This window comes from Nicotiana sylvestris, chromosome 1 (assembly GCF_000393655.2).
Source record: "Nicotiana sylvestris chromosome 1, ASM39365v2, whole genome shotgun sequence".
In the NCBI taxonomy this organism is placed as follows: Eukaryota; Viridiplantae; Streptophyta; class Magnoliopsida; order Solanales; family Solanaceae; genus Nicotiana; species Nicotiana sylvestris.
Genome location: NC_091057.1, coordinates 38,106,132 through 38,116,330, shown reverse-complemented (window position 1 = coordinate 38,116,330; position 10,199 = coordinate 38,106,132). Strand labels below are relative to the sequence as shown.

The window sequence follows — 10,199 nt, the reverse complement described above, 5'->3', positions numbered from 1 at the left end:
GTGTCACACGATTTTTGAATTGATTACTTCAGATTACAATCTTTTGCCTTGAATTTATAAATTAATAATCATAACCTTGACTCGTTATATTATCTCACGTAATTTAAACACATTAAGTAGAAATATATTGTTGGTCATATGACCTACTGATCACAATGCAACAAGTGTTGCGCAAAGAGCACGTAGGAATTGCATGCATGGCCCCTGAATGGCTTGAATAACGTGAGAGACATAAAAACATATACTGTTTGAAATTTGTTGTCTATTGAGTTGACATTAAAACGTTAAATGATCCCTTCTTTTTATCTACCTAACACTGTGCAATACAGAAAGAATGCCACTCTCGAGATTGTTAGGGCTGCGTTTAATACCATGCATTTACTATATTTGCCCTCACAACTGTCCTCTCCCTTCTTTCGCTCCTTTAAAAACCCCTGTTCATCACCATTTGTTTCCTTACCACACTGCAGCAGAAGTAAAACATATCCCATTGTGAGAGAGAGAGAGAGAGAGAGAGAGGGGTAAGAGTAGAAAAAATGGCAAGTTGGTACGTAATGTTTGTGTTTGGACTTGTACTTGTCCATGCAACAGCAAGAAATATTCCTGAAGTGTCCAAACCAAACGAGCCCCAAACTCAGGTTTTCATTTTATTTTATTTTGTTAAAAGGGATAATGTTACTTCCGTATATATTAGAGATTTAACTTTTGTATACTGATTTAACCTGTTATAAGAAAGTGTGAAATGTAACATTACGGACGGGACACTATAGTTATCTTTTCACGTTATCAGTGACATGATAGATAATGTATTTTTTCATTCACACTTTTTATGGACGGTGCAGGTGACATGGTAGTATAATTTTTTTTATAATTATTAATGTATAAAAGTTAAACTCATATATAAACTATTATATCTATATCTATATATATATATATATATATATATATATTAATTATAGTGTAGCATCATCTCATATACCATTGTTTCTAACAAAAGTCGTTCCTAATTTGTCTAGCTCAGGCTCATGAGGTTCAGACTCAAGGTCTAACGATAAACACTGAGGTTATAAGTACAGCTCCAACACCCAGTGAAGGACTTGATGACCAAAAGAACTTTTTGGCATTTGGTGGCGTTGGTGGCTGGGCAGGAGTTGGTGGATATGCTGGTGTATTGCCAACTCTGGGTGGAATTGGTGGCGGCATGGGCGTCGGTGGTGGAATAGGCGGTGTTAGTGGAATTGGAGGGCTCGGCGGGCTTGGTGGCATTGGTGGAGCAGCTGGCGGCGTTGGCGGTGCCGGAGGACTTGGTGGTGTTGGTGGTGGTCTTGGTGGCATTGGTGGTATCAAACCCTAGAAACTTTTTGTTGCATGCATGTCCAATTTTCCTATGTTTGTGTCAAGTGTACGTTTAGTGTTTTGAAGTTTCCAAGTATTAGTAGTATTTTAATTTCCGAGTTCACTGTGTTATCTAGTGTTGTTCCTAAATTAGGATTTGGATGTACTAGGTTTAGGTTGTATTAGGTTCAATTTCCCAGTCACTGGAATTGTTGGTTATGTCTTGTTTTTCTAATTTATCGTCTTTGTTTCTTGGTGAAAAATATGGCTTCCTTTATTTCTACTCAAAGTAAGTGGATGTGGTCATAGTCTTTTCTACTTGAAAATATGCATGTTCGTAATTACAATTATGGAACTGTTGGGAGGAATAGAAATATAAAAAAGAAACGAAAAGAAAACAAAGAGCAAGATTATTCTAGATACGATGCATCACAGTCTCACGGATAAATCATAAATGATAAGCTTTGGTCGAAATGAAGGAAATCTCAATTTCTCCATCGAACAAGTCAAAGGCTATACAAACATTTGGACTGGGAGATTGACTTGAGAAATCTTCTAAAGACACTAATAGAGTAACTCAATATTTTAAAATTAAAATTTGGATATTTTAAAACTATATGAAAAGTATTATAAGTTGCAATTATTCTCATGTCAATATAATAAAAAAATACATTGTAAAATATTATCCAAAGTTCACATAGTTTGAATTTGTTAAGATCTGACTTGGATGTGAGCTTGAAGCTCGATCTTGAGCTCCAATGGCGTCATTCTAGAAAGTTCTAAGAGAGAGAGTTCATCAGAAATAGAGCAGCAAATGTGGAAAGTGGAAAGTTTAGTCTTTCTCATTACTGTTATAAATATATACACGTCTGTAACAGCTAATGCTGAGCTGGCCACTAACTACTCAACTAACACTACTCTAACAACTAACATACAACTAACACGTAACAATATATAATCAACATAATTATACAACTCTCAACCCCCCCCCTTCAAGTTAGAGGTGTTATGTACACTGCCAACTTGCTCAATATTGTTGAATGTTTCACTCCTGTTAGGACCTTGGTAAGGACATCAGCCAACTGATTGTTTGTTGCTACATGCTGAAGTGAGATCAATCCCTCTTGTAACTTACTTCTGACAAAGTGACAGTCCATTTCAATGTGTTTTGTTCGCTCATGAAACACAGGATTTCGTGCTATATGTAGAGCTGATTGGCTGTTACAAAAAACTTCTACTGGTTTGTTGAAGTGCACATTGAGTTCTTCAAATAATCTGCATAGCCACACCAGCTCCGCTACTACTTTTTTTGAGTGCCCTGTACTCTGACTCTGCTGATGACAGTGAAATTGTCTCTTACTTCTTAGATTTCCAGCATATAGGGCTATTTCCTAGTAGAACTAAGTACCCACTTACTGATTTCCTTGAATCTGGGCAAGCAGCCCAATCAGAGTCACAATAGGCTCTAACATTATAGGTTGGATCATGTGACATGAATATTCTCATTGAGGGATCACCCTTTCAAGTATCTAAGCAGGTGAAAAGCTGCTTTCAGGTGGGGTTCTCTTGGGTCTTGCATGAATTGGATGAGGTGTTGTATACTGTAGGATATGTTTATCCTTGTGTTGGTGAGAAAATTTAATTTCCCAACCAATTTTCTATAGTAAGTGGTATCGGGTAATGCAATCCCCTCTTTGGCTCTCAGCTTCACTGATGGATCAAGTGGTGAAGCAAGACTACTATAATCCATGCAGTTGTATTCTTTTAGTAAATCAAGCACAAATTTCTTTTGTGTAATTACAATTCTATCAGCTTTATACAATATTTCCAGCCCTAGAAAATAGTGGAGTTTACCCAAATCTTTGATCTTGAAGCTTTCATGTAGGAATGCGTTTAGTTCTTCTATTTCTTCTTTGTTAGTGTCTGTCAGTATTACATCATCAACATATACTGCCACATATATTGTTGACTCAATTGTTTTCTTGTAGAAAAGTGAATAGTCATACATAGAGTGAGTATATCCCTTGCAGCATAGTGCTTCACTCAATTTTGCATACCACTGTCTACTTGCTTGTTTGAGACCATAAAAGGACTTTTTAAGTTTGCATACTAAATGTCTGTCCTCTACCATCAATCCTTATGGTACTTCCATGTATACCTCTTCATGGAGGTCCCCATGAAGAAAGGCATTGTTCACATCTAACTGAAACATGTCCCAGCCTTTCTTGACTGCCGCAGCTATGAGAGCTCTTACTATTGTAATTTTCACCACAGGATTAAATGTTTCTGTATAGTCAATTCCAGCTTGCTGGGTATACCCTTTGACCACCAACCTGGCCTTGAACTTTTCTACACTACCATCTGCCTTATGCTTCACTTTGTACACATATTTATACCCTATGTCTTGTTTCCCCACTGGCAATGGTACTAGCTCCCAAGTATTGTTAGCATGCAATGCCTCAAACTCTTGTGTCATTGCTGCCCGCCAAGCAGGATACATAGCTGTTTGTTCTGATTTGGATTCTTAGTAGGTGTGTGAGTATGGGGATAAGATAAGGTATTGACAGAAAAGGATGTATTAGTGGTATTGGTGTTTGGTTTGAGTTGAGGTAATTTGTGAATATAATCTTTCAGGTATATGGGAACTTTGTGTATTCTATGAGATTGCCTTGGTATTAAGACATGTTCAAGTGTGCTTGCAGATGTTATTGGTGAGTCATTTGGTGTATCTTCTGGAGTATGTAAATCTATATCATTGGGAGAAAGGTATGAAGGAATAGAAAATAAATCTAGATATGTGACATTTGAAACTCTTTGATCATTTGACTCACTGGTTTGCTTTTGCTCATTCTCATTAGACACATAATCAATGAAAGGAATAGACTGAACAGTATGAGGAAATGAAGTAGTGCCCTTAGACATGCAAAAAGGGAAGCCATTTTCTTAAAAATTACATCTATAGATACATGTGTTTTCTTGGTGGCCAAACTGAGCACTTTGTACCCCTTTACCCCAAAGGGATATCCAATAAAAACATGTGTTGTGGTTATAGGTTCAAACTTATCTTTGTGGATTTTGGGTACTGTAGGGTAACATACGTACCCAAAACTCCTCATATGAGAGTAAGTAGGCTTTCTATTATATAGTAGTTCATATGGTGACTTGACTTTAGAATGAGAAGAAGACAGTCTGTTTAATATATAGGTTGCACATAGGATACATTCACCCCAATATTTTAAGGGTAATTTTTATTGGAATAAGAGGGCTCTAACTGTCTCTAACAAGTACCTATACTTTCTTTTCACTATGTCATTTTGTTGTGGTGTATAAGGACATGTCTTTTGGTGGATAATTCATTTGGATAGGAAAAACTGATTGGCTTCTGTATTGTTAAATTCCATGCCATTATCTGACCTTATAGATTGGATAGTGGTACTGAATTGGTTTTCAACTATTGACACAAAATTCTTGATGACTTGGAGACCATTACTTTTGCTGGTCAGTAGGTGAGTCCAAGTGGATCTACTTTAACCATCTACCATGGTGATGAAATATTTGAAATTATCATGGGTTGGCATATGATAAGGACCCCAGAGATCAACATGAAGTAGCTGAAATATCTTGGTAGAATCAGTGAATTTTTCTGGGAATGGTAATCTTCCCTGTCTTGCCATTGGGTAGACAGAGCAGGTAAAAGGTTGTTTTGGGGAGAAGGATGCTAGGATAGTAGACATTCCCTTCATCTTGACAAAGGGTACATGGCACAGTCTATTGTGCCACAACACATTTATGTCACTACTTGAAGACATCAAAGAATTAACACCATTCACAATGGAAAGTTGCACTTTATTATTTGGGGAACATGTATTTACAACAAAATGAGATGTGCAACTATTTCTAGACAGTGAGCCATTTACAGTGGGATGATGAAAACAATGTGAGATGTGTGTGCAACAAGTGGAAGAAATAGAACTAGCATTTGGATTACTTACAAATAATCTTGAATGTTTGTTCTTGAGACACCTTGGGCAGAGAAGATAGAGTCCATCACTGACTTTACCAATTTCCAGAGGCCTCTTCATTGAAGGGGCCTGTAAAATACAGATATTATCAGTAAAGACAACTATGCTTTGAGGAGTGGAACTAGTTAATGAATAAATTGATATGAGATTGTATTTGAAAGAGGGTATGTACATAATCTTATGCAAAATGATATTAGGAAACAATGTCACACTTTCAATTTGTGTTACTTTTACCTTATATCCGTTTGGAGGAACTACTAATAGGGGATATGGTAAGGTCACAATGTTGGTTAATAAAGACAAGTTGAAGGTCATGTGATTAGATGCTCCTGAATCTAATATCCAGGAGTCTGCCTTATTTTTAAATCACTCACAGGATAATTTGCTAAAATCAATGGAGGAGGTGCAAACTATTATACCTGCAAAGTTCACAGCACCATTGGCATGACTTGTGCAACTGGAGCTTTCTACTCCTGTTCCAATTTGAAAATAATGCGGTAAGCTTAGGATCTGCCCATACTGTTCCTTAGAGAGATTTATTTGCCCCACCTCATTTCCATCTTCTGATTCATCTTTTCCTGTTGACATTGCTTCAGAAGAAGTGCCCTGCACATTGGCCACTATTCTTCTTCCTTTGTTGAACCTTTCAACTCCGTTCAAATTCTGTCCTCAATTTGAATTCTGAGTGTATGAATTTCCAAAGTTCTGAGGGTACCCATGTAACTTGTAATATTTGTCTTTGGTATGTCCTAGCTTTTTGCAATAGTCACAGAATGGACGAGGGCTATTGCCTCCAGTTGAATTGTTATTAGCAGAATAATTGGTTATGTAAGAGCCAAGTCTTGATGTGTTGACACTTAGGGAGGCAGACTCAAGTAACATTTGATTACTTGTCTTAATCTCTCTTTGTTTCTCATCCTAAACAAGTAACGAGAAGGCCTGTGCAAGGTTTGGTAGTGGATTCATCATAAGGATGCTGCCTCACACAACAGTGTAGACTTCATTGAGTCCCATGAGAAATTGTATCAATCTTCTGTCCTGCTTGGCCTTGTGCATGTTCTCCTTGGCACCACATGTACAGGTGCAACTGCAGTGAGTCATTTTGCTCAAGGTATTTAGCTCTTCCCATAGCTTTTTTAGCTTAGTATAGTAGCCTGTAATGTTCAACACACCTTGAGACAAATCATTTATCTCCTTTTGGATCTGGTATAATCTGGCACCATTAGTCTGCTCATATCTATCCTCCAATTCTTTCCACAGCTCAACAGCATTGCTAGCATATTCCACATTATCCGCAATATCTTTAGAAAGTGAATTTAGAATCCAAGACGTTACCATATCATCGCATCGCTCCCATTGTCTGAATCTCTGAGATTGAGGCACCGGTGGCTTACACTCTCCACTTATGAAACCTAGCTTGTTTTTTACAGATAAACCATGCATTACACTGTATCTCCAAGACCTGTATCCAATTCCACTAAAAGGAATTGAAACGAGCATTGCTCCAGGATTATCTGACGGATGCAGATAAAGAGGATCACTTGGATCTATTCCGATGTTCGTCGCAACTGGAACAACAGTATCACCAACAAATGTATTTTCCTGATCTAATATGGCCATGAGTATAGAACTTTGTTGTGTTATATACTAACACCAGCAGAAATTTGAAGAATTGACTGTCAATTTTGCGATTTGAAGAAATTAGGCAAAAATCGATCTAATTGAAGAAGCAGAATTATGAGAAGAAGAAATTGGGGAAAATGAACGGAGACAAAGACGTATAATCGAGGATGAGCTTCTCTTGCTCTGATACCATGTTAAGATCTGACTTGGATGTGAGATTAGCGCTCGATCTTGAGCTCCATTGAGTCATTCTAGAAAGTTCTGAGAGATAGAGTTCATCAGAAATGAGAGCAGCAAATGTAGAAAATGGAAAGCTTAGTCTTTCTCATTACTATTGTAAATATAGACATGTGTGTAACAGCTAATGCTAAGCTGGCCACTAACTAATCAACTAAAACTACTCTAACAACTAACATATAACAATATATAATTAACATAATTATACAACTCTTAATAGAATCACGCGAAAAACAAAAAATGTCACATAAATTGGGACAAAAAGAGTATATGAGATGTCATTTCAAACCTCACACTTAAATTTATTCTCTACGGTCCACAAATTAAAATGAACTAATGATGCATGCCTATCAAGTGTCATATAAATTAAGTTGCAGTCAAGTAATATCATAATTCATATTAATTACAATATCGCGAAACTATAGGATATAAATCCCCTTAAACCCCATTTTCTATTTGCTGGCTCATTCATTAATTCCCCCGAAAATCTTTTAGTTTAGGTGCGATATGACATGTTCAAAGTAAATAAATAAGAAAAATTCTAGCAGAATAATCTGGAGTTGACTCTAAATGACTGATATAATGCAGTAATTAAAAAGTACTTAGGTAATTTAACCCTCATACATGCTATTTTGATGATTCAACTTATTTGATTGGTGCGCTTAATTAGTTGCATAGATCTTAATTAAAGAATATTACTTTAAAATGAAAAACATATAATTTCTAAGTATCTTGTAAAATGAAATTGCTTCAACTATAATTACTCTATAGCAGAGGGAGATGAAACTTTGACGAAATCACGCCTTTGGAGTGCATCCTATGAAGTTGAAATGATATAGAGAAGATTAACATAATGATCCATTAGAAAAAGATCTTTGCCAAATTACTAGCCGACTAATTAATATTATACCAAATCAACTAGGGAATTCCCCTTCCTGGGGCTTGTATAAATTTTATGTAACGACTTGACCGATTATTTTGAGTATTTGTAGTTCGCTCGGTGGTTTGAGAACATGAGTAGCTCCATATGATGTATTATGACTTATGTGAATCGTCGGTTTTGGTTTTCAGGTTATTCGGATTTTGAAGAATGATTCTCAACTAGAAAGCTTTAAATTTGAAAGAGTTGACCAAGTTTGACTTTTTAGTAGTTGACCTCGGATCGGATTTTTGATGGTTCCAATAGCTTCGTATGACTATTTTGGACTTAGGAGTGTGTTCGGAAATTATTTGGAAGTTCGTAGTTAAATTAGGCTTGAAATGGCTAAAAACGGAAATTTAAATTTGGAAGTTTGACCAGGGAGTTGACTTTTTTATATCGGGATCAAAATTCGATTCTGGAAATTGGAATAGTTCCATTATGTCATTTTATGACTTGTATGCAAAATTTGAGGTCAATTGGACGTGTTTTGATAGGTTCGACATCGAATGTGGAATTTAGAAGTTCATAAGTTCTTATGCTTGAATCAATGTGCGATTCGTGTTTTATCCTTGTTAGGCGTCATTTGAGACCCCGAGTAAGTCCGTATTATGTTACAGAACTTGTTGGTATATATTTGAATGGGATCCCGAGTGGCTCGAATGAGTTCCGGAGTGAGTTTTGAACGAGTTTGGGCATTTCGACACTTCTGGTGATATTATGGGATAGTTGAAGTGCGGAGTGCATAATTTTGAGGGCACAAGTGTGACCGCACATCCCCAAAGTGATGTGGCAGAAGGAATTGTGCGGACTGCACTTGAATATGTATGGACCGCAGTTGAAATTGTGCGGTCCGCAGAATTCTCTCGCGGCCGCTGAAATGTGATTTCGCAGATTCGCTGGTCCGACTTTGAAAGCTTATATCTTTTGATCTACAAGGAATTTGGAGATGATTCAAAAATAAAAGTTATATCCCTTCGTATCTAGTTTCCATAAAGGTAAAGAGAACATTATTTGAATATTTGTATACAAAGTTATGGCCATTTTACTTAGCCTCGTAGGGCAGAATTTGCTTAAGTGAGGCCGCATAATTTGGATTGCGGCCGCAGGACCTGAGATGTGCGATCACAATTGAAAATGTGCGGTCAGCACTTTGTAGGGCGGCTTTGGTACTACATAAACGAGGTTAGGGTATTATTTCACATTTTGAACTTTGGAAGCTCGATTAGTGATGATTTTTCGTGAGTTTTTCAAGAAATTCATCGGGGTAAGTGATTCTAACTCGGATTTGGTTAATATACATAAATATATCATTATTTTCATCATTTCATTAGTATTTTGAGATGAAAATTGGGGTTTTTAGCCTAAAGTCTCATAAAGTGAATTTTCGAGTTTTGAACATCGATTCAGACTCGGATTTGAGTGAAACCAGTATGGTTGGATTCGTAATTGAATGAGTTATCGGATTTTGTGAGTTTTGTTAGATTCCGAGGTGCGGTCTCGGGTTGGACTTTTGGGATGATTATGGGCTTTTGATTAAAGATTCAATGTTTATCGATGAGTTTGTTTCCTTTGGCATTATTTGATGTATTTAAGTTGCTTTTGAATAGTTTTGAGTTGTTCGGAGGTAGATACACACGAGATGGAATTTTTAGAGCATTGCTTGGCTTGCTCGGTATTGGAATTGTCTCATTCGAGGTAGGTAACTATTCTAAACTTAGTGCTGAGGGTATGAAACCTTGAATTACGTGTTATGTGATTGGTGTTGAGGTGACACAGATACCAGGTGACAGGTGTGTGGGCGTGCACCGTGTGAATTGTGACTTCGTTATTTCTGTGGTACTGTGTAGTTACCTGATCTTACCCGTAACCATGAAATTTCTACGTACTTGAGTTATTGAGCTGTGATCCATGTTAGAAACTATGTCTAGGCTACATGCTTATCCTATTGGGACCCACAGTGGATATTTCTACTATTGAGTTATTTGCTTTCATTGCTTTATATACTCAGTCATACGCATTCATATGCATATCATATCTCACTTTCTGTTGTTATTTATTGA

The 10,199-nt window shown here is 36.8% G+C and overlaps 2 protein-coding genes across 2 annotated transcripts; one reads left to right on the top strand and one right to left on the bottom strand.

Annotated features, from left to right (window-relative positions):
- The first annotated feature begins 458 nt into the window (after positions 1-458).
- LOC104220574 (uncharacterized) lies at positions 459-1,598 on the top strand. The gene is made up of 2 exons (XM_009771467.2): positions 459-638; positions 1,022-1,598. The coding sequence occupies exons 1-2, from the start codon at positions 537-539 to the stop codon at positions 1,352-1,354; spliced, it is 435 nt and encodes a 144-aa protein (XP_009769769.1). The 5' UTR covers positions 459-536; the 3' UTR covers positions 1,355-1,598.
- A 4,740-nt stretch (positions 1,599-6,338) lies between these two features.
- Positions 6,339-6,977, bottom strand: LOC138868894 (uncharacterized). The gene has a single exon (XM_070146471.1). It carries the CDS (start codon positions 6,975-6,977, stop codon positions 6,339-6,341), a length of 639 nt encoding a protein of 212 aa, XP_070002572.1.
- Positions 6,978-10,199: the final 3,222 nt, after the last annotated feature.

What these genes read in the sequence shown, in the direction of transcription:
- LOC138868894 (XM_070146471.1), bottom strand. Translation starts at nt 6,977, where the DNA reads ATGGCCATATTAGATCAGGAAAATACATTTGTTGGTGATACTGTTGTT.
- LOC104220574 (XM_009771467.2), top strand. Translation starts at nt 537, where the DNA reads ATGGCAAGTTGGTACGTAATGTTTGTGTTTGGACTTGTACTTGTCCAT. An exon ending in CAAACGAGCCCCAAACTCAG is followed by an intron (nt 639 to 1,021) that starts GTTTTCATTTTA and finishes TGTCTAGCTCAG; the next exon opens with GCTCATGAGGTTCAGACTCA.